The sequence below is a fragment of the Pimephales promelas genome, chromosome 3 (genome assembly GCF_988280905.1).
Source record: "Pimephales promelas chromosome 3, fPimPro1.hap1.1, whole genome shotgun sequence".
In the NCBI taxonomy this organism is placed as follows: domain Eukaryota; kingdom Metazoa; phylum Chordata; class Actinopteri; order Cypriniformes; family Leuciscidae; genus Pimephales; species Pimephales promelas.
This window is the reverse complement of record NC_142771.1, coordinates 37,658,425-37,683,583: the sequence shown is the minus strand read 5'-3', so window position 1 is coordinate 37,683,583 and position 25,159 is coordinate 37,658,425. Positions and strand designations below refer to the sequence as shown.

General features: G+C 37.1%; 1 protein-coding gene across 1 annotated transcript; it reads right to left on the bottom strand.

The window, feature by feature from the left end:
• Positions 1-6,155: 6,155 nt before the first annotated feature.
• Positions 6,156-15,241, bottom strand: foxj1a (forkhead box J1a). The gene is made up of 3 exons (XM_039653970.2): positions 14,897-15,241; positions 11,984-12,561; positions 6,156-7,921 (listed from the first exon to the last, which is right to left on the bottom strand). Exons 1-3 carry the CDS (start codon positions 14,937-14,939, stop codon positions 7,070-7,072), a joined length of 1,473 nt encoding a protein of 490 aa, XP_039509904.2. The 5' UTR covers positions 14,940-15,241; the 3' UTR covers positions 6,156-7,069.
• Positions 15,242-25,159: the final 9,918 nt, after the last annotated feature.

Sequence of the window (25,159 nt, the reverse complement as noted above, 5' to 3'; positions counted from 1 at the left end):
ACAATAGCACCAGTAGTTACCCAGGAGACTGTCCTTTCATGGTCCGTGTGATAAAAAAGATGTATTCCCTGCTCCGCCCCCCTCTCCGTCCCCCTCCACCCCCGTCTCTTGTGTCTGGATCATGGGATGGGTTAAGCACATGAGGCCTGTCTGGGACACCAGTGGCTCTCGGCTCTTCTTGTGGTACACAGCGGCAGAATACCAATGGAGTTGTGCGGGAAACGGTGCAAACCCCGTCCTGAAGCCCAACGGCTCATACTGACATCTGTGGAGTGCCCGCCCCGTCCCGCAGTCTGACGTCCGACCCGGCCCCCGTTACAGTAAAAGCCTGACCTCTTTTGATATTTACCCTCCTTTCTCTGGGCTTTCTTTAATTGAGTAACGCTTCGCTGATGTGACGTCAAACGGGCTTGGGGCTAAATGAGCTTTGTTTGTATAGATTGATGAATTTTAAAGGGCACCTATTATGCCCCTTTTTACAATGTAATATTGGTCTCGGGTGTCCCCAGAATGTATTTGTGAAGTTTCAGCTCAAAATACCCCACAGTTAATTTGTTATAACCATTTGAAAGTGTCATTTTTGGGGCCTGTTTAAAAATGAGCTGTTTTGGTGTATACGACCTTAAATGCAAATGAGCTGCATATCCCCGCCCTGCCTTTGGATGAGGGCGTAACTTGATACCTATGGCAGTCGGTCTAAGCAGAAGGGCTGAGAGACTGAGAGACTCGCTGTTTTGAATGTCATTCAGCCGTACATGTTTGAATCGGAATATATAAATAGTCTCTGATCAGACCCAGATGATGAAGAGACTCTGGCAGAATAAACATAAATGAGAATGGACCAGGATGTCTCAGTATGGTTATTTGATACATTTATGCACTTATAGAGTTGTAATCGCGTCCCCTTTGCAATTATGGATGTGCAACACACACACAGACACACACAAACACTAACGTTGGCGCAATTTTTTAAAACTACGTACACAGACTGTGATAAAGTTTGCTACGTACAAGCGAAATTACATTTATGCGAGGGACCTGTTGCGTCATGTTTACTTGTCATACGGGTGCTTCTGTGGCAAATGTGAGGAGATGGATAACTTACAGAACAACAACATATATACAGTTTTTAATACAATATCTTTAAATATATATATAAACGTGTGGTTACACACTATACAAACAAGGTTTAAATTATATACACAGACATCCTACGACGACAACAACTTTAGACGCATTTGTTGTTGAATTGGCTGACATCAACTGAAAAGACTATTTGCTCAAAAATCATAAAATACACTTACTGTTACTGGAGGTGACGGTGCATCGCAAACAGTAGACGACAACATGAAAACATAATGATAATATTCTATATATATATATATATATATATATATATAGTTAAAACATTTGGAGTCGTACGTTTTTTTATGTTTTTGATATACTCTTCTGCTCATTAAGAAAAATACAGTACAACAGTAATATTGTGAAATATTATTAAAAAATTAATAAATAACTGTTTTCTATGTTAATATCTGTTAAAATGTCATTTATTGCTGTGATCAAGGCTGTATTTCCAGCATCATTACTCCAGTCTTCAGTGTCATACGACCCTTCAGAAATCACTGTAGTCTAATATGAAGATTTAACAGGTGAAACCCGTTGTGCTGCTTCATATTTTCATATATTCCTATGTGGCAAGTTATGGCAACTGTGAAAGTTAAAAATAACAGCATTTATTTGGAATAGACTTTTGTGCAAAAGTCTTTACAGGTTTGCATACTTGGATACACACATGATAGACAGATGTCATTGTTGCATACTTATCAACAAGTATCATGCGTACTTGTTGAATAAAAGTATTCATTTCTTTGACCATTTAAAATAAATATTGACCCCAATATTTTGAACAGTAGTGTATACATCTATACTGTATGTGGAATTTTAAACATTAATCATTAATATGATACATGTGTTGTATGATGTCTGCAGGTAAATTAATGAAACAGATACGAATGAGAACTCTCTCCGTTTCCAGTCATTAAGACATGCATTCTCTGGGTTTAAAAAACACACAGCCGACAGCCCTGATACGGCACAACAATGCCACGTCTTCCCCTAAAGATCGCTGGCTCTTGCTTATAAGGCTTTTTACACTTTTAGTTTTGAACATCGTTAGAGTGAAAGAAACAAGCGAGAGGTTTAGCGTTTCACAGTGTGCTCTCCTTACCTGCAGCTATCAGCAAGACTGCAGGATAATCCCTGTATCCGGTTACTGGCCCTCTCATCTGACCAAACCAGCACTCAATAATCACCAGCAGAGAGACTATCTATCTATCTATCTATCTATCTATCTATCTATCTATCTATCTATCTATCTATCTATCTATCTATCTATCTATCTATCTATCTATCTATCTATCTATCTATCTATCTATCTATCTGTCTGTCTGTCTGTCTGTCTGTCTATCTATCTATCTATCTATCTATCTATCTATCTATCGATTTATATATCTATCTATAGTCTGTCTGTCTGGCAGTCTATCTATCTATCTTGTCTGTCTGTCTATTTTATTTATCTATCTAGCTATCTGTCTGTCTGTCTATCTTTCAATTTATATATCTATCTATAGTCTGTCTGTCTATCTATCTATCTATCTATCTATCTATCTATCTATCTATCTATCTATCTATCTATCTATCTATCTATCTGTCTGTCTGTCTGTCTGTCTATCTATCAATTTATATATCTATCTATAGTCTGTCTGTCAATCTATCTATCTATCTATCTATCTATCTATCTATCTATCTATCTATCTATCTATCTATCTATCTATCTATCTATCTATCTATCTATCTATCTATCTATCTATCTATCTATCTATCTATCTATCTATCTGTCTGTCTGTCTGTCTGTCTATCTATCAATTTATATATCTATCTATAGTCTGTCTGTCAATCTATCTATCTATCTATCTATCTATCTATCTATCTATCTATCTATCTATCTATCTATCTATCTATCTATCTGTCTGTCTGTCTGTCTGTCTGTCTGTCTGTCTGTCTGTCTGTCTGTCTGGCAGTCTATCTATCTATCTATCTATCTATCTATCTATCTATCTATCTATCTATCTATCTATCTATCTATCTATCTATCTATCTATCTATCTATCTATCTATCTATCTGTCTGTCTATCTATCAATTTATATATCTATCTATAGTCTGTCTATCTATCTATCTATCTATCTATCTATCTATCTATCTATCTATCTATCTATCTATCTATCTATCTATCTATCTATCTATCTATCTATCTATCTATCTATAGTCTGTCTGTCTATCTATCTATCTATCTATCTATCTATCTATCTATCTATCTATCTATCTATCTATCTATCTGTCTGTCTGTCTGTCTGTCTGTCTGTCTGTCTGTCTGTCTGTCTGTCTGTCTGTCTGTCTGTCTGGCAGTCTATCTATCGATGTATATATTTATCTATCTATCTATCTATCTATCTATCTATCTATCTATCTTGTCTGTCTATTTATTTATCTATCTAGCTATCTGTCTGTCTGTCTATCTATCGATTTATATATCTATCTATAGTCTGTCTGTCTATCTATCTATCTATCTATCTATCTATCTATCTATCTATCTATCTATCTATCTATCTATCTATCTATCTATCTATCTATCTATCTATCTATCTGTCTGTCTGTCTGTCTGTCTGTCTGTCTTTATGTCTTCTGAGATCAACTGGATATTTTTCAATACAGACACCCGTTTTAACGAAATTTTATTTGTTTTTTTGTTTACCTCTTCTGGTTTGTCTCCTTCTATATTTATCATTTTCTATATTTGTCAATGTATATCCACCTTTTCTAATGGAATATTTATTTATTTATTTATTTACCTCTTCTGATTTCTATCCCATATAATCCCTCTATATTTCATATTTATCCATTCATTCAACATTTTTTTTGTTTGTTTTTACATATACAGATGAATGCATTTTTTTTTTTTACATATTTATTTATTTAATTATTTATTAAAAACATTTTTACTAAATTTGATCAGGAATATTCTTTAAAAAAAAAAAGAGGGGGTGATAAATTATGGCCAGCTAATAACTATCAGCCAGGGGGGAAAAAAATAGAAACATTACAGAAAAATACAGAAATATTTCTCTCATAATTTAATTGCTTATTGCGTTGTACAAAACCATCAAAAATGTAAATTACATTAAATAATGCCCAGGTCACATTTATCCTGATCAAATGATAAAAGTAAAAAGTTAAAGTACAAAAATCTATTCTTTTGATTTTGATTGATGGGTGTTGTTGACAGGTTTTATGAGATTCTCCTAACAAATGACCGTTAAATGTGAAACAAAAACACTTTATGAGGTACAAACCAGTTCTCCCCAATATGAATGGCAGGTCCTACGTAAAAGCACAGTTGATATATGAGGGCGTGAGACGTCGTCCCAGTCGGACCCCACATGGGCCGAGCGAGGGCCGGCCTGACTGGAACTCTGGGGGGTACGAGAATCTCACTGAGCACAAACAAAGCCTTAACACACACCCCACACACAGAGAGTGTCACCCTCAAAATAAGACCAGCAGAGAGGCTTGTGTAAATCACACACACACACACACACTGTCCTGCTCTATTTGACGTCCCTCCCACCGCATAATAAAAGCAAGAGCACAAGTGGAGCGAAATCAACCATGAGCTGAGTGGGAGATGCTGCTTTCAGATCTTACGTCACGCACAACATGAGGGATGTTTTTAATCTGCAGTACAGTATGCCCATAATAAACATGATAGGGTGATCTCTGAAGACCGACAGGTGCAGTGAGAAGACCAATTTTGTATCAATGTCAATGAAGAAAGAAAAACAGTTGCCCAAAAATGAACATTTTGTCATCATTTACTCGCCCTCAAGTTGTTCCAAGCCTGTATGAGTTTCTTTCTTCTGCTGGACACAAAAGATGATATTTAGAAGACTATGGTTAACCAAACAGTTGATAGTGGGGGCACATTGACGTCCACTGTATTTAATTTTCTACATACTACGAAAGTCAATGGGGCCCATCAACTGTTTGGTTAACCGTAGTCAAACTTTAAAATTGTGAAACCTACAGAGCATTAACTGACCCACTATCGTTGGAAGAAGTTTTGTTGTTAAACTATCATTTGATATATATATATATGCATTACCTAATTTGAATAACTTTGAGGACATGACAAATTCAACACAAAACAACAAAACGCAAAATAATTAAAAATGATTGCTGCAATTTGTTATCACAACTCAAAATGTAACATTAGAATAAGTAATAATGTGTTGTTTCAACTGTTCGTGCTTGACTTGAAATTTTAAGTTTAGTTAACTTTAATTTAGTTTAGTTTAGTTCGATATTGCAGTTATCTCAACTAATTGCAGCAAAACAAATTTTACGGTAACATGAATATGTACCGGTTTATATTTCTTGGCATAAAAAATATTACTGTTTTGCCAATCCTTTTCGGTTACACTTTGTTTGGTTAAACTTTATTTTAAGGTGTCATTGTTACAGTGTAATTATATATTTAAGTAAATATATTTAGGATTTGGTTGAGGGTTAGTTGCATGTAATTATGCATAATTTACTGTAATTACTATGGTAAGTACATGTAACAATGACATTGTAAAATAAAGTGTTACCGTTTGTTTTTTGCTGACGTTGTTACAGTGTAATTACACAAATGAATCAGTTACATGTACTTAATATAGGGCTATGGTCAGAATTTGGTTTAGGGTTATTTACATAATTTTGCATAATTTACTGTTATTACTATGGTAAGTACATGTAACAAGGACATTGTAAAATAAAGTGTTACCCGTTGTTTTTTGGTGACGTTGTTACAGTGTAATTACACAAATTAATCAGCTACATGTACTTAATAGGGCTATGGTCAGGATTTGGTTTAGGGTTACATAATTTTGCATAATTTGCTGTTATCGCTACAGTGAGTATATGTAACATGTAACTCTCACCTTAAAGTGCTAACTCATTTCCCTTGGTACTTACATCATGAAGGTTAGATTAAAACCTACTGGCATGAGATTCAAAAGAGGTGTATCAAAATAATTTTACTGACAAAAAAAGGTTTGGTATATGAGAGCCTTTTTATTATTTGCTTTAATGACATGTCTTCCCAAGCGATTAACTCATCCCATTTAAATTTCCTTAGTACTAACAATCTAAATAAGAAGATAAAAGTAGTCTTGGTGTAAAATATTATTTGTATGACGTCAGCGTAACACTCTTAAACGCAATATGTGCATGAAAGTGGTTAGATGTGCATGTACTGTGGACTACAGAGCTAGAGTTCAGTTGCAAAAGAGAACGTTTGGCACATACGTTATAGCTACCGAAATAATCCTAAATCCCATTCATGAAATGACAGTTTCACTACAACAGCTCATTTGTTGACTATAAACCTAAACAAATCCATTTCAGCCGAAAGATTATAAACCAGTGGTCAGTGATCCGGCACACATCCAGCTCAGGTCTTGGAGTCTCTGCCAGAGAGATGATGATGATGATATAAATCAGGTGGGACATCCAAAATATGTGTATCCCTGAGAACGACTGCTCTAAACAACTCACTGTTGCACATTTGATGTTGTACATCTTACAGAATTAGCTTGAATATGACGCCGTATGTTCATTTCTTAAATTAAACTCTTTCTTTTGTAAACAACAACCTTTGCGCATCTCTACCTTCCAGTGCTGTCCGTTCATGGTTGGCGTTCAGTCACCTCACTGATTTGAGGACTCGCTAAGGAACTTGATTAGATTAATTTTAATGCAGGTAGATAACATGTCAAATACAAAAAAAACAAAACATAATCATAAAAATCAGTATTAGAAATAGATACGCTTTTTAAAAATACATCTTCGCGTGGAGTTCACGGAATCCAGAATGAAATCTTTGGGGTCTAAACAGTCCAAACCCTCTTTGTTCGCTGACTTGTTTGTGTCTCCAAAGGACCGAATGGAAGTAACTCAAGCGTCTCTTCAAAGGAGAGACTCGATCTTACTGCTTAAGTCCCCTCCGAGAGAGTCTCCCAGGTCAAAGAGTTGATCGATGCTGACCGTTGAGCTACAGAGGAAATCCGGACGGTTGCCCTCGTCCGCCTCCGACCAGGGACTCTGCAGGAATGCCGTGGCCAGGAAAGTCTCCTCATCAAAGTCTACATCTCTGCTCCTCTGGGTTTCCATCAACACGTGGCTCTCCACGACCCCTCCAGGAGCGGCTTCGAGGGGGCTGATGTGGGTGCCCCTAACCATCAAGTCCTCGTCTCGTGGAATGGGGCTCAACGGACCCCCTTCGTTCAAGCTCAGCTCTCCGTTCAGGGCCGAGTCCAGGAGGGCGTCCCAGTCAAAGTTGCCCTTTAGGGAGCTCAAGTCCTCCTGCTCATCCATGGCCAGAAGCGGGGAGCTTGAGCGTCGAGTAGCTTTGCTCCCACCAATCCTGTGGCTGTACGCTTGTTTCCTCTTTGCGCCCTTCCCTGAAACCCAACAACTCAACATGGTGGCTTCAGTCAAACGAGGGTCCCAGTTCTGATCTGCTCCCGTGGCTTCCTCGAACTCTTTCAGGAGCTGCTGGGACTCAGGACTCACGCAAAGGCTCCTCGCCATCCCTGCGGTGGCTGCCGCTTGTCCGGTGTGGGAGTTCATCCTGAGGCGGTTCTGGAGAGCCGGGTTGATTTGCACAGGAGGCATCCTGCGCTTCTTGTAGGCCCCGCTGAGGAGGTGCTCTGCGTACTGGGGGTCGATCTTCCAGAACCCACCTTTGCCCGGCTCATCCTTTTGTCTCGGGACTTTTATGAAGCATTTGTTCAGCGACAGATTGTGGCGGATGGAATTCTGCAATGATGAGTGAGAAAATGTATTAATCTCCAGTTCAATTGGTCACTTCCCAGCAAACACAGAACGTTCCCCTAACGTTCCCGAATGGTCTGATGAGGATATTTTTTTGGGAACCAAACAAGAACGTTATAGGAACGTTCCATGTAGGTTATTTTTAGGTTCCATTTTTATAACGTAAGGAGAATGTTCCGGGAACGTTCCCTTAACCTTAAGGGAAAGTTCTAGGAACGTTCTGGGAACCAAAAGCTAACGTTCCCAGAACGTTCCCAGAACCTAAATTTGTTTGCTGGGTTATAGTTCACCTGTGTGTTGGGATGATGCACTTAAACACGTGGAAGTCAAGCATTGAGTGCAGTTGTTCTCGTGTGGACATATTTCTTATTGAAACAAGAACATTTGGGCAGGACATAGGGCTTGTCTGATTTTAGTCGTTAGATTCAAGGGTTAGTTCACCCAAAAATTATATTTCTGCCATTTACCCTCATGTCGTTCCAAACCCGCAAGACTCCCACAAAAAAAAAGATAGTTTTGATGGAATCCGAGAGGTTTCTGACCCCACAGGCAGCAACGTCATTGCAACTTTGATTCTCATACGCTGTTGACGTAGTGTAAACAGGGCAGCGCTTCCAGTTTCTACATCAGAACGCCGGCTCATTATTGGCCGACTCCTGCGTCAGCATCACACGCATGTGTCGTGGTGATCACACGACCAGGGTCGGCCAATAATGAGCCGAAGTTCTGACGTAGAAACTGGAAGCGCTGCCCTGTTTACACTACGTCAACAGCTTAGGACAATGACGTAAAAGAGAAGAGATTGTTGAAAAAAGTCATTAGGGGGTTGCGCACAAAAAGTATTCTCGTCGATTCATAGCATTAAGGTTGAACCATTGTAGTCACATGGACTATTTTAACGATGTCTTTACTAACTTTCTGGGCCTTGAAAGTTGCAATGACTTTGCTGCCTATAACTGGTTCAGAAACGTCTCAGATTTCATTAAAGATATCTTAATTTGTATTCCAAAGATGAACGATGATCTTGCACGTTTGAAACGACATGAGGACGAGTAATTAACGACAGAGTAACACTTTAATTTAGGCTTTAGTTTTCCCATCCATTAACCATAACATGCTACACTTTACTAAAAGGGTCAATTAGTGAATTTTAGTGAACGCATTAAGTACACTGAGTATTGGTATCAGAAATTGCTACTATATTTTACAAATACAAAGAAATGTCAACTTCAGGCCAGTTCACACCAATAAGGATACCTATGGTGACTATATTAGTATCCAAACCAACGGATGAGAGTGTTCTGTATTGTGTGCTGCAGTTTTGTCGTCTGTTGATTTGAATACTCAAGCTCTTTAAGGATGGATTCTGATTGGCTGTCATTGTCTTTAAGGTTTATAAGCAAGACAAAATCTTTCTGTAAAAAGTGATACCAATGATATCATTCCTCTGTGTGGTTATAATTATAGTTGTGTTTGGACTCTAGTCTTTTACATTTAGAATGGTATTTTTTGTTAGCCGATATCCTTGTGGGCAGCGCTCCAACATGCGCCCCTTCGGAGTCCTTCTCTCTCCCACTTTGCTTCCTGTTTAGTTTATACTATGCTATCGCAAAAATGGCAATAATACCTATATATATACAGTAGATACAACTGTGATTAAACTATGTTAACAAATATGACCTTATTGTAAAGTGTTACCTCATTTGCTACTTGCTAAGTCGGTGGCCATTCTCATTCAGAACAGAATTTAATTGGACAAATATTTAGCTATGCAAATGAGAACAAAATGCATCATTGATTTTTGTGGACCATTTCCTAGAAGAGGAAGACTGTACATTATTTGACATTCAAGCACATGCTAAATAATCATTTTGTCAATTTTCAGTAGTATGCAAGACCGCAAAGCTAATAAAGATGTCCAATGTCAATATTTCAGGCACGCCAGCCTCCACAAGCTAATTACGTTTAGCCTAAAAGAAGCACTGACTTCCTAACCCTGGTTAACCATTGCTTTGAGTTAAAATATCTAAAAACTTAGCGAATGTCTGCGTTTTCTTCAGAGAAAAGGAGGTTATGGCTAAGGGGTTAATTAATAATTCACCAACAACTAAATCTTTGTAGAAATCCCCTGCTTTATTTTTATTTTTTTTGTAAATATCCAACTTATGAGCTCATTCTTCCTCCTTGCCTCATGAACACGTTTCAAAAGTGGACAGATGTATCTTTTTTTGCATCTTTTGTATTTTTCGGTAGTCAGCTAGGATTACACTTTTGCCTCTTCTTACGTGTGAGGGCACTTCATTAGCAGTAAAGCTCTCAAAATATCAACAGGCTTCTGAAAGGTTTCTGTCGGTCTCTCTCCAATACACAACCTACTTTAGCAGGTGCTAAGAAGGCTTTCTCTCACTCCAGTCGCTCAAACTATAGCAAAACACCCCTCTTTGGCATTTTGCCGGCACTCTAAAAAATGCTGGGTTGTTTTAACCCAATTTTGGGTTACAAACCTAGCCATTTGGTTACATTTTTAAATAACATTTTTAACCCAATGGCTGGGTTTGTCCATATTTTACCCAAAATTGGGTTAAAACAACCCAGCATTTTTGATGCCGGTCTCATAGTTAACCATCTATACACTCATTTCACGCAGCCGCCATTTTGAAATGGCTCCGGTGGGAAGAAAACCGTAAGTGTCGCTTTTAATCACAGGAGAGTCACGAATGAGATGGCATATTGTGGTGTTTAAAGCTTCACTGTGTAACTCTTTTAGTTTATTCTTAGCTAAAAACAGTTCTTTCAAAAATATATGAGCTCATTAATGTATATTTACTTCGTTCAAGTAATTAAGTATTCTCGTGAGTGTTTAATATGCCATTGAAAATACATACGGGTAAGGGGTTCTAATGTCGGTCGCCATGTTGCCCCTCCATTTTGAAAGTACATTAGCCAAAGAGGGACATACCCGTTAATTCAAGCTTCGCCTTTCGCGTTTACGTTTGAGTTAACACTCATGGACGAGGTCGAACTGGAAGTCATGTTAATCTTGGACTCCATTGGCCACAGTAGGAGTTAAAACGAAATCGAATTGAGAGGAACAGAAACTAATATTCACTGGATGATCATATACCTTTTCACCTCTAGATGGGGGTAAAAATCACACAGTGTAGCTATAAAAATGTACATACATTTTTTTCATATTTTGGACTATATACAGTGAAATTAATTTATAAATAAAATTATTTTTTTTATATATAATTCAGAACGATAAAAAGAAGCAGGAAAGAACTATCTTAAATTGGATATTAACATCCTCACTTTCGATTTCAAAATGGCGGCTGCGTGAAATCAGTGTATTAGCTGCATCGATCCTCTGGTACTGATAAAAAAAAAATTAATTGTACGAAACTTCGAACAGGTTTAATGGTCCTGAAAAAAAAGCCACACTTGTGGAAATGAATAACATTAAAAGTCACATTGGAAATGAATAGGAGACGAATTTCATCTAGTGGAGACGTTTGGTACTGCAGCCAAACTAAATATTACTGAAAACGAATTTATTGAGATATCAACCTCAAATTTGGAATACGACTCGTTTAGATTTATGGCTTTGATTTTCTCACAGTTTTATATTAAATATGTATTTCATGTAAAAAATGTAAAATACTATTTTTGCACCATTTTCACAACAACAAACGTAAAATTGTCAAACTTTTTTTTTTCACTTCCGAAATAATCTGCCAAGCGTCGTCTTTGAAAAGAGATCAAACTCTTAAAGTCTGTGCTCTTAAAAAATATTTATGGCAGTTTAAGTTAAATATATATAAAAAAAATTAATATACAGGTCTACGCTCAAAATTGATTATAAATACAGAATAAATATAACGTAGTACCATAAAATCTCCTAAAAAATACAAAAATATTAAATAAAAAAAAACATTATCATAACTTAAATATATTTATTTAATTGTCATGCAACATGCGAAGAGCACCAGAGTGTAGATGAATGCTGTTTTCTAACACCGTGAGGTTTGCCGGTGTATTGCGTCTTACCTGCCAAGTGGGGTCAGCGTGGCGGAAGTAGCAGAAGTTGTCCGTGATCCAATTGTAGATGCACGAGAGTGTGATTTTAGTTTTCTTGCTGGCCTGCATGGCCATGCAGATGAGAGTTGCGTAAGAGTACGGAGGCTTGATGTGAGGGTTGGTCTTATAATCGACGTCATCCGGACAGTGCCCGTGGGCCACCAGGCTGGGCAGAGCCGACAAGGACGGCACCCTGTAGAAAGACGCCGCCGTGGGTTTGCCGGGAGTCAGAGGCATGCCCATGGACGCCGGGTCTCCCGCTAAAGGAGACGCGGGCGCATCCGAGCCCACTCGGCTCCCGAAGAAGTGGCCGTGCGGGTGGGTGGACTGGGACGAGCTGGCGTTGAGGATGGAGAACTCCTGGAGCCACTGGAGGCTGGTCAGGCTGTCGTCCAGGTTTTCGGCACTGTTGCACTCGACTGAACTGCTGTCCAAGCACTCGGCCTGAGCGGCGGCCGTGACCACCTCCTCCTCCAGCCCCACCGAACCCTCGGGCCAGGGGTCGTCCGTGTAACTCAATGACAGCATGCTCCTTTCCCAGCCAAATCCTGACGGGACAATGAAGATTAGACCAACTGCTTGTTTTCATTATCAGGCAACTGTGCAAGCTTTATTTGTGTTCTCCGGCTTATAGAGTGATTATACATTTAAGTACAGAGTAATGTTCAATAACAACATGTACTTACTATAGGGTTAGGTTTAGTTGCATGTTATTGCTGTTAAGTAACACTTTATTTTACATTGTTACATAATATGTTACACGTAGCCTAGTTACTAAAGTAATACCATGACAGTTCAAATTACTTTGGCCATCCTAACCCTCATAAAAATGAACAATGACTGTATTAAAACCATAGTTATTTTTGTAATTACTATGATTTTACTGCAAAAATCATAGGTAAACCATGGCTAGTGTGGTAAAACAACACTCTAAAAAAATTATGGGTTGTTTTAACCCAATTTTGGGTCAAATATGGACAAACCCAGCCATTGGGTTAAATTTTTAAATTACATTTTTAACTCAGTGGCTGGGTTTGTCCATATTTGACCCAAAATTGGGTTAAAACAACCCAGCATTTCTTAGAGTGACTTTGGTTTTACTGTAAAAAATCATTTAAACCGTACACTCTAAAAATGCTGGGTTGTTTTAACACAATTTTGAGTCAAATATGGACAAACCCAAACGTTGGGTTAAAATTTTTCATTTAAAAATGTTTAAATTGAATTTCAAAATGTAACCCAGCCATTGGGTTTGTCCATATTTGACCCAAAGTTGGGTTAAAAAAAACAGTATTTTTGATGGTTATTTTTGTACTTACTATGGTTTTACTACACAAATCATAATTGAATCATGTTTACTGTGGTAAAAGCATCCTTAATTTTGTAGTTAACCACGGTTTTACTACAGAAAACATTGTTTGGTTAAAAAAAAAATTGAATTTTGTTTTTTACTATCATTTTTACTAAATAAATAATAGTTGAAGCATGGTTACTGCAAAAAACAAAAGTAAGTAACACTTTATTTTACATTGTTACATGATATGTTACACATAACCTAGTTACTAAAGTAATACCATGACAGTTCAAATTACTTTGGCCATCCTAACCCTTATAAAAATGAACAATGATTGTAGTAAAACCATATTGTTGTAATTACTATGGTTTTACTACAAAAATCAACGGTATGGCTAGGTTGGTAAAACCATGGTTAGTTACTATGACTTTACTGCAAAAAGAATTAAAACCATTCTTACTGTGGTAAAACCATGGTTATTTTTGTACTATGGTTTTACTATACAAATCATAATTGAATCATGGTTACAAGCATGGTTAATTTGGTATGGTTTTACTACAGAAAACAGTTTGGTGAAAAAAAACATTGAATTTTGTTGTTTACTATCATTTTTACTAAATAAATCATAGTCGCACCATGGTTACTGTGGTAAAACCATGGATGATTTTGTAGATTACCATGGTGTTGCTTTATTTGGATTCTCCGGCTTAGAGGTCATAGAACTTTCCGGAAACTTCACGGGTCACTCTTTACGACATCTCATAACTGGATACACAATAGAGCAGATCCCAAACCACTCACATTCCTCAGCATGGCAGGTGCATTAGGACGCTCACACAATATCATGTTTTGCCTTTGATATTCAAAGATGTTGGTGGGGCATCCTTGTTGCATACTTATAACAACAAGGTTACACTTTATTTGTTTCACTGTAATTATACATTTAAGTACTGAGTTATATCAAATAACTTACTATAGGGTTTGGTTTAGGGTTAGTTGCGTGATTATGCATTATTTATAGTTATTACTTTACATACTGTCTGTAACAATGTAAAAAAGTGTTACTTAACAGTAAATTGTTAATCGTTAATTGATATTCCTCAGTACTTAAATTAATAACAAGGTAAAGTGTAACCAATATGTTTAGTTTAATAAACTCAATAAACTATTACTAATAAAGCAAGTGTCCTTAGTTTCCCTTTTCAGCTATTTTTTAGTTTTAGATATCATATTAATAATTACCAGATAACGCATTTTGAAATTTAATCTTCACTAAAACACATTTGGTAACACTTTATTTGCAGTTTTCTTTGTTTCATGTATGGTAGGCTACATGTAGTTAGTAATAACTATAAATTATGCATAAATTATGCATGTAACTAACCCTAAACGACCCATTTTCCTAACCCTAACCCTATAGTAAGTGCATGTATGTAGTTCATAATGACTCAGTAACTTAAATGTATAATTACACTGTAAAACGGACACCTTAAAATAAAATGTTTTTAATTATTTATTTATTTATTTATTTTTTGATGATACACTACGTCATCATGTCTAACGATGAAGAAAACCTTGCATCAACTCACCTGTCTGTACCGATAGGAGCCTTGAGTGACAGGGAAATAACATCCAATAACTCGAGAAAGGAAAAGTGTATCCGATTAAGTGTGTTTGACTTCCAGAGGTGCAGCTGCTGGAGAATGTGCGTCTCTGCGCGTCTCAGCTCAAGGTCTCCGGGGCAGCAGGAGCTCCGGGGCCAGTTTAATACCTGCTGCTGCAGGACGTTTGTCCGGTCACCCTAGCAACGGCGCACCCCCCTGTAAACAGCTTCCCGTTCTTCTATTGGACGGCTGGTTGTTATGGTGACTGGGCTAGCGCACAGGACAGGTTTGTGGACGTTACACACGTTCGCTTCGTGAGAAAGAGCGACGGAAACGATACTTTACAATCATTACGTTGTGTACAATGACACTGTATATTTTCGTGTATGTAATAAAAACAAATTGCAAACGAAAACAAAGTGAAATGAGCACTCTGTGTACTTTTGAACTCAACAAGCAGAATGCTTATTGTGTCAATTATTTTTGTAATGATTTTTAATGTCCTTTTTGATAACCAATTTGGAAAAATAGTTATTTCTACTTTATCTGACAAATTAAATGGCTTTGGCCATCCTGACCCTCATTAAAATTAATCATGGTTTTACTAAAACTAGTAACCATTTTTGTTACTTCCAAAATCATAGTTTGAATCTTACTGTGGTAAAATGGTTCATTTTGTAGTTTACTATGGTTTTGCTGCAAATGCTGTAGTAAACCATGGTTATTTTGTTGTTTATATGGTTTGACTAAAAAAAAAAATCATTGTTGAATCATTGTTACTGTGGTAAAACAAATATTAATTTTGTACTTTACCATGGTTTTACTACGAAATCATCATTTGAACCATGGTAACTGAGGTAAAACAATGTTGTTTTTTAATACTATGGCTTTACTGCAAATGCTGTAGTAAAATCATGGTTATTTTTGTTGTTAACTATGGTTTTACTAAAAAATAAATAATAGTTACTGTGGTAAACCATGGTTAATATTGTAATTACTGCAGTAAAAGCTATTATTCTTCTAAATATCTGTTATTTTGACTTGTAGAAATTGGCACTGATATGTGCCTCAAGCCACCTGTTTCTTGACTTGAAGAGGAGGAACAGGTCTAAAATTGTCTTGAACAATCAGATCAGACCAAAAACAATAACAAACAATAAGGAATGCGTTTAAAGTGATTTCACGCGTGACTGGCACTAAGGCAAGAGAGGAAAGGGCTTCAGGAACTGTCTCTTTACTCTCAATACAATGCCTGTTAATGGGAGCGGGACAGTCTGCAGCCTCTCGACAAGAGTTCAGGCGTCAGACTGCATTCAACAGCGCCATGTAACACGTATTAGCATTGTTTCCACACAAACGCCACATTATACAGTCATTGATGTGTTTAAATGAACGAAACTGACAGTTAAAGGGATGAGCCTCAAACTCGACTTGCTCTCAGGACAGGTTTAAGGCGACAAGTGTTGAGTTGGAGTGCATCTAAAGGGGTTGTTTTTGGAGGAATGCACTTTTTGTTGGACTAAATGGAGGATAAAAAAGCTACAAGAGGGATTGTCCTCTTGAGCGCTCTTCTGTTAGTGTGGTTGAGTGGCTTCCTGCTAAAGAAACTCTACAAAAGCAACCATAGCAATACAAGCTTCAGCATCTCTTGAGTTTGTCCTTAAGCCTTCTGCTTCACATGTGATGTGACAAACGCCAATCAGACGGGCTCTGGATGAGAGAGAAAGAAGCAAACAGAGATTTGGACATCAGGCCAAACTCATAATTCACAAGCAGTGGAAAAACAAAACGTTGGGTTATTTTTTTTGCAGGGTTAAAAATATTGGGTCATTCTGTTGGGTTATTCGGAAGATTAATTGAGTTAAAAATACCCCATCATTATGTCGGTGCTATATCAACCCACCAATGGGTTAGCTGTTGGGTCGTTTTTAACCCAAGTGAGTACAAAAATAACTGGTTTTACCACAGTAACCATGATTTAACTATGATTTTTGTAGTATAACCATAGTAAACTGCAAATTAACCATGGTCTTATACCACAGTGACCAGGATTTTTATTTCAAACCCCACTCTAAAAAACGTTGGGTTATTTTGGAGTACCCAAAATAGCTGGGTTAAAAATATTGGTTCGTTCTGTTGGGTTATTCGGAACATTTATTGAGTTAAAATAACCCAACATTACACTCTAAAAAATGCTGGGTTGTTTTAACCCAACTTTGGGTCAAATATGGACTAACCCAGCCGTTGGGTTAAATTTTTACATTACATTTTTAACCCAACATTTCGGGTTTGTCCATATTTGACCCAAAATTGGGTTAAAACAACCCAGCATTTTTTAGAGTGTATGTCGGTACTATTGGGTTAGCTGTTGGGTCGTTTTTAACCCAAGTGAGTACAAAAATTACCACAGTAACCATGATTCAACTATGATTTTTGTAAAAAAAAAAAAAAAAACATTGTACAAACTACAAAATACAAAAAAACAAACTACAAAATGTTTGTAGTATAACCATAGTAAACTACAAATTTACCATGGTCTTATACCACAGTGACCAGGATTTTTGTTGTAAAACCCACTCTAAAAAACGTTGGGTTATGTTGGTGTACCCAAATAGCTGGGTTAAATATATTGGTTCGTTCTGTTGGGTTATTCGGAACATTTATTGAGTTAAAATAACCCAACATTATGTCGGTACTATTGGGTTAGCTGTTGGGTCGTTTTTAACCCAAGTGAGTACAAAAATTACCACAGTAACCATGATTCAACTATGATTTTTGTAAAAAAAAAAAAAAAAAAAAAAAAACATTGTACAAACTACAAAATACAAAAAAACAAACTACAAAATGTTTGTAGTATAACCATAGTAAACTACAAAGTAACCATGGTCTTACCACAGTGACCATGATTTTTGTAGTAAAACATTTATTGGGTTAAAATAACCCAACATTATGTCAGTACTATATCAATGAACCATTGGGTTAGCTGTTGGGTCGTTTTTTAACCCAACTTTTTTTAAGTGAGTACAAAAATAACTGGTTTTACCACAGTAACCACACTGTAAAAAATATTGTTGGTTTAACTTTAAAAAAAAAGTAACCTGGTTGCCTTAAAATTTTAAGTTCATTGAAATGGAAAAATTGAGTTAATACAATGAAGGAGATTAATTTAATCAGAAACTCAAAATATTATGTCATCTGAACTAGCCTACATAAATTATCTAAGTTGCTTTGACAAAAGAAAAAATGTTGTGATTACAAATCATGAAAATATTTTTTTTACAGTGCACATGACTCAACTATGATTTTTGGAGTAAATCCATAGTAATGTAAATCAACCATGGTTTTAAGTAACTTGATTTCTGTGAGTGATGACATCATTGTTGATACATTAATGTATATTTCATTGGTTAACATTAATGTATTTAATGAACTAATAATGAGCAATTCATTTATTATTGTTTTTTGTTCATCTTTGTTAGTGTTAGTTCAGTGCATTAACTAACATTAAAAGAGCATTAAAATGTAGAGAAAGATTTGAAAATAACATTAACACATGAGAATGCGTTGAATAAATGCTTTAGGTCATTCTTTAATGTCAACTAATGAAACCTCAGTGTAAAATGTTGCCAATTTTTTTATGAACATATCCTGTCAATGATTAAAAGCTTGATATGGGTGGCTTTGAAATTATTATCAAAATGAGCAATTTATGATATCAAACATTTGAACCAAAATCAGTGTGATTTTAGTATTAATAATTTAGGATCACTATAAAAGACATGCATTTTTAATATGTATACAAAATTGGTGTAACATATTGCTTTGGAAACAAGGCAATATAAAATGAAAAAAAGTTTACATTTTTCAGATAACTACTTCATTTCAAGAAAAAAACAAACAACTTTATTTTCAATTCTGGTTTTAGTTAATGATAATAAGCCTGCTTGAATCAATCCTTTTTAAGCCTAAAAATAAAAGCTGTGTCAAATCGCTATTCTTCATTGACATATTAGTCTAAATTTAACTTCATGTAATCAGTCTCAATGTCAAATGCTACCATTCAGTTCTCTTCAAAAAGGTGTGGTTTTGTAGTAGGCTACGACTATCAGAAGCTTTCAGATTGACTTTAACCACTAGAGGGCGCGAGCATAAAGCTGCTCACAACCGAGTCACGTGACATTCTACCGCAACCATTCATTCGGCTTCATAACCCTGTATAACAAACTTATTTAGCCTACTTATATCTATCATACTTCCCTTTTCTGCTTTTACAGTTGCTAACAATATTAATATAAGATTAATAGCCGATTTATTATTATGCACACTTAAAATGTCTGAACATCATTGTTTGCTAGATAGGCTATCAATCCAATTAGCATATAGCAAAAGTGCACTTTTTAAAGTGTGTATCAAAAAAGTTTAGATGATTTATTCAAAACAAACCTCTTATTTACTACCTATACCTGTGTAAAGTGACTTCATCCGTCTCCTAAAATCACTTTTAACAAATTAATACACAGTTGATTTGAAACTTTGTGACATCCATGCATTTGTACTAGCCTACTTGTGACTTCCCCTCAGTTTCACTTTGATCAGTCATTCACAGATAGAGATGATTGTAAAGCTCTTGTGAAAACAAATGAACCAGTAGTCAGAGCAAAAGTGCAGCCCAAGGCCTCAAAAACACGTCAAGAGATAAAAAAAAAAAAGATGTGCAAACACGGTCCTCCGCAGCGTGAAGACACAACAGTGGCAGACAGAGATGAGTTTACATCCGGCAACTTCAAAACAGACCAAAAATACTATAGGCTACAAGAACCTACAAAATTTAATATGTGAAGTAATTTAATCCCCAAACCCTAGTTCTGACTGGCAATCAAAAGTTTGGAATATTTATGTTTTTTTATATGACTTTCTTGAACATAGACTCTTATTCTCACCGAGCCTGTAAAATAGAGTAAAAACAGTCAGTGAACAATTATTCAAAATATCTGATTTCTATATATTGTGAAATGTACACTCTAAAAAAATGCTGGGTTTTTTAAACCCAGTTTTGGGTCAAATATGGACAAACTCAAACATTAGTTTAAAAATTGTATTTAAAAAATGTAACCCAATGGCTGGGTTTGTCCATATTTGACCCAAGATTGGGTTAAAACAACCCAATAATTTAATAAATTATAATAAATAATTTATTCCTGTGATCATCCATCAAATCCATCAAAAATTGCGTCATCTGTTATCTGTTCTGTAAGAAAGAAAAATAAGATAATCAGGAGGGACAGTGGATTAAAAACAGCTCTCGTCATCACAGATATTCTTGTTATACACCAAAGACATCATTTTCCTGAAGTGCCACACATAATTTAAGTAGATAAAGTGTGAAAACAAAAGTAATTCTGAAGAAAGCTGTATGTAGTGGTGGATTAAATAAAGAATGACACACTATTTTTATGGCAGTATTCATTAGAAGTGATTTATGTGCACATCATATTCAATTTATGTGCCTCTTAATATTTAATCAAAATAAACTCTCCTCCCTCTTGCAGCTCATCTCTTCTCATCTCTGATGATGCGTTTACTGGCAAGAGGGCGGGGCAACCTGTCACTCAGACGAGATCACCCAATAGCAAACCACACTTTCATCCAACCATCCAATCAAATCACCATGGACACAATCAAGCCCCGCCCTACATTTGTTCTTGTTCGAGAAGCCATAAGTTACGTCACAGTAGGGAAATAAAGAATATTGCAACTTCCATTTCATGCCGAATTTGACAAATGGGACCTTACTATTTAACATTCATTCATTAACATTCATTTAATATTCACAGCTCATCTCTTCTCGCCTCTGATGATGCATTTACTGGCAAGAGGGCGGGGCAACCTGTCACTCACATGAGATCAGCCAATAGCAAACCACAACCATCCAATCAATTCCACAATGACAAAATCAAGCCCCGCCCTACTCGGATGATACAGCTGCTATAGAGAAAATAAAGAATTTCATTACACAAATGTAGAAAAGCAGCAAAAAAAAAGCACTGTAAAAAAGTGTCTACTTTAAATTTTTAAGTACAATCAACTTGGATGTTTAGGTAATTTCAACTTAAATTACATTAAACTGACTTAAAGTCCCCCTGTGGTGAATAAATGTATCCCTTAAAACTCATATTTGATCACCAAAATTACACATTTAGTGTATTTACATTTACTGGTAGTTAGTATTTGTTCCTTGATAGACAATTCTTCATGCCTTAAAGGGAAAGTTCACTTTGAAACAAGTTTTTGGTATGTTTTAGCTTACCTCAAAGGCATTCAAGACGTAGGTGTCTTTGTTTCCGCAGTACTGACAGACAGACAAGAACGGTTTGATCTACAAATATCAAAATTGAAACTACTGTGGAAACAAAGACACCTACATCTTGGATGCTCTTGAGGTAAGATAAAACATACCAAAAATTAATTTCAAAGTGAACTATCCCTTTAAAATAGCTTGAATGTAACTCTACACCCTTGTCTAATTTAGTATATGCGGTTCTATGAATATGCAAATAAGCCCCGCCTCCACTCACACCTGCTCCACTGGTTGACGATCACTCGTTGATCTGATTGGTTACAAGGTCGTTTGTGACGTCAGAAACACCAGCGATTTCAAACCGTGTTTTTGAGACTGTCTTTGTCACTGCAGTTTTATACTCAGCAATGCTGTCGACTTATGAATTTACACATGTCACATTAAACATTAAAAGCTTGATTTTCACCACAGGGGGATGTAAAAATTTAGTTGAATCTTGTATAACATATAAAAAAAACGTATTTTAATGAGTTAAAGCAATTTAGCTAAAAACATATGTTGTCATAACATATAAAATGTTATTTGACAATGATTGACCAAAAAGGTCTGTTTAGCCTTTATGGTTCCAGAGTTATGAACCAAAATGCAACTGTACTTAGGCTATCGCGCCACCTAATGACCGACGTGTGTGTGTGTGTGTGTGTGTGTGTGTGTGTGTGTGATCACTATGACTTACGGTCTCTGATGATTCATAGCACTCTCTGCGCTTGGTGCGAGATGGTGGATGAGATGTGAAAGCCTTTCTAAGGCATTTCTCAAAGCAGTTTATTATGACTGAAGGTGTGGTTTCTATAGCCTTGCCATATATGGTGTGTGTCTGTAACCCTTCTCACATCCAGATCACTGTGTTACAACTCAACACACAGATCACAGGAGAAACGCCCAGCTGCATTACATTATAGATAGCCTTCTCCATAACAGGCTTTCTCTGACACCCGCTCTGAATTATTCACACTCTCTCAGCTGGGTGGGTTGAAACTCCTGAATTCATTTCAAAGCAGTGGCTAACAATGTCCCACTTTACACCTGGCTGAAGCCAGGAGATGTGAGCTTGGAGATGTGGCATTCATTTCTGTAGTTATAACATTTTCATTTAGCTTATTATAGGCTTGTGGTTTTACTAATTGGTCTTATAGGCTATCGATCAGAAGAGAAAACGCAAAAGCTATCACTTTTTATTCTGCGCTTAGACGAGCGTTAAGGGTGGGAAATCCACGTGCATATGGTGACGCAAAAGTTTGTGAAATTTGATGTAGTATGCACTCCAGGCGGCTAGGTGGCGATGTGGAGCACTGCCACACAACAACACCAAGTCTGCGTGCCTGCGTTCAACCTTCACTGTCAAGCAGACTTTTGCGTTTTTACCGTTTAGACGGGAGCGTTTTTAAGATTTCCACTCTGGAGGGTGGTTTCACTTTTTTGCATTTTTAAGCCCCAAAACGCCGTCGCCGTGTAAACGAAAGGCACATCTGATAAATATTTTTACGTTTTCACCCGCGAGCATTCTCGTCTAAACAGGGCCTTAAAGACCCACTGATGTGCCTTGAAACGTGCAGCATTGACTGAAACAGGAAGATGGGGCGGGGCATATCAAGCAGCCCCTCCCCTTTTTTTAAACAACCAGATTCTAGAAAGCATTTGATTGGACAGAAAATCTGATGAAGTCTGAAGTGCAGAGTGATGTCATCTAAATCATCGATGCATATTGGCGGAAGTGAGAGACTGTACGTTTTGAATGCTTACGTCTTCTAAATGCGAATTTTGTCATTGTTTTTGGAGCACCACTAGCTTATAATAGTAAAGCCCCTTTCACACAGCGCGTTGATCCTGGGAAATTGCCGTAATATTGCAAGAGTGCCTTCTGTGTGAACGCAAACACGTCCCGGGATTGATGCTGGGATCGATGGCAGGATGGAGACCCATTGCCGGGATGATCAGTCCCGGAACGCACCGTGTGAACAAAAGCCAGGACCAATGGCGTGTGTCGTAGTGGACAAATCCCGGAACACATTGTCCGTGTATTTTCTGGAATCTCTATGTGAAAGGGGCTTAAAGGAACACTCCGACTTTTTGGGACTTTAGCCTATTTACCTTACCCCCCAGAGTTAGATAAGTCCATACATACCTTTTTCATCTCCGTGCGTGCTATAAGTCTGTTTGACGCACCCACCGCTAGCCTAGCTTAGCACAAAGACTGGATGTGAATGGTTGCAGCTTTCATACTGATCCAAATGAGTGACAAAATAACGCAAACGTTTTCCTATTTACATGTTGTGGTTTGTATAGTCACAGAGTGTGCAAATATCAAGGCCATATGAGACACAGACATCTTTTGACCATATAAATACTATATTTTCTGAAGGCGAAGCAGCCACTTGGGCAGAGTGATAACCATCACCTGAGACGCACCGTGACGAGGAGCAGAGAGTTCGCTCAGTGTTGGAGTAAAGAGTCAGCAATTACTAACGTTAGATAGAAAAGCAAAGTTTATCATGGGTGTTTGCTTTATTGTATGAGCTGTGACAATAAACAGGGGAGACCAGGATATACAGTACCATTGATTTCCAACCAAAAACGCACCCAGATTTATAAATATCACATGAATAAATAATTATTATTACAGGAATCAATATATTTTAAATGCAATTTATTAGCTGAACCAAATGTATGAACAGTAAATACATTTGCCTATATAATATACAGTATTGCATTACTATAGGATAGAATAAGGGGAAAGTAAAAGCACAAATTGTTTTTGCACAATGAACTCACAGCCTATCGTACCCTTTTGCACGCTCAAGTTCGTTATTTCCATGGTTATTTCAAATTTAGGCTACTAGGCGCGCCGCGCGCAGGGTGCAAGTTCAACGCGGTGAACGCGCTCGTTTTTTTCCCCAAGCGCGTCCGCACCGCATCAAGATAAAAACATATTCATAGCCTAATCATATAATAGTGTCACTAACGTTACATTAGATCTGGCTAAAGGCACTGTTACAGTAGGTCATCTAAAAACATAACGGAACACTTACCTCAGCCGCAGGTGATCCACTTGTCCTGTCTGTGCTATCGATGGGATGGCCGTATCCTTCAGCACATTATGGTCCGTGTGGCAAATTCCATTTTTTCAAAATAGTCGTCCTCATTGAAATGTACCGAGCAAACGTAATGTCCCTTGATAATCTTAGGTGTGTTTGGATAAATATCCAGAGTAAGTTAGCCATTTCTTCATCCAGTCAGCGTTTTTAGTTGGAATTCTGTGAAACATGGTATTACCTCCCCTGTTTACAGTCGCAGCTATTTACAATAGAGCGAAAACCCATGACTCTAAACTACGCTTTTACTATTTATAAATTGCTGACTCTGTTACCCAAACACCGAGCGAACTCTCCGCTCCTCACCACGGCGTGTCTCCGGTGACGCGGTTATTACGCCGTCAAAGTAGCAGTGCTTCGCCTTCAGAGAATAGTTCCCAGGTTTTATACGGTTAAAAGATGTCTGTGTCTCATTTGACTTTGTTATTTGTACATTATGTGACTATACAAATCACAACATGTAAATAGGAAAACGTTTGCGTTATTTTGCCACTCATTTGGATCAGTATGAAAGCTGCAACCAGTCACATCGAGTCTTTGTGCTAAGCTAGGCTAGCGGTGGGTGCGTCAAACAGACTTATAGCACGCACGGAGATGAAAAAGGTATGTATGGACTTATCTAACTCTGGGGGGTAAGGTGAATAGGCTAAAGTCCCAAAAAGTCGGAGTGTTCCTTTAAGGCTAACATATTTATATTAAAGCCACAAAAACTTACATTTTTATTTCATGGGGACTGCAAAAGTCTTTTCTTCCCTAATAATGAGGCTATCTGAGTGAAACGTTAAAAAAAAAGTAGGG

Bases quoted from the DNA above. Each gene is read 5' to 3' on its own strand.
- foxj1a (XM_039653970.2), bottom strand. From the start codon at position 14,939: ATGTTATTTCCCTGTCACTCAAGGCTCCTATCGGTACAGACAG. The intron at 12,562-14,896 runs GTGAGTTGATGC...TTGTCCCGTCAG, and splicing joins GCTCCTATCGGTACAGACAG to GATTTGGCTGGGAAAGGAGC. The intron at 7,922-11,983 runs GTAAGACGCAAT...TCATCATTGCAG, and splicing joins ACGCTGACCCCACTTGGCAG to AATTCCATCCGCCACAATCT.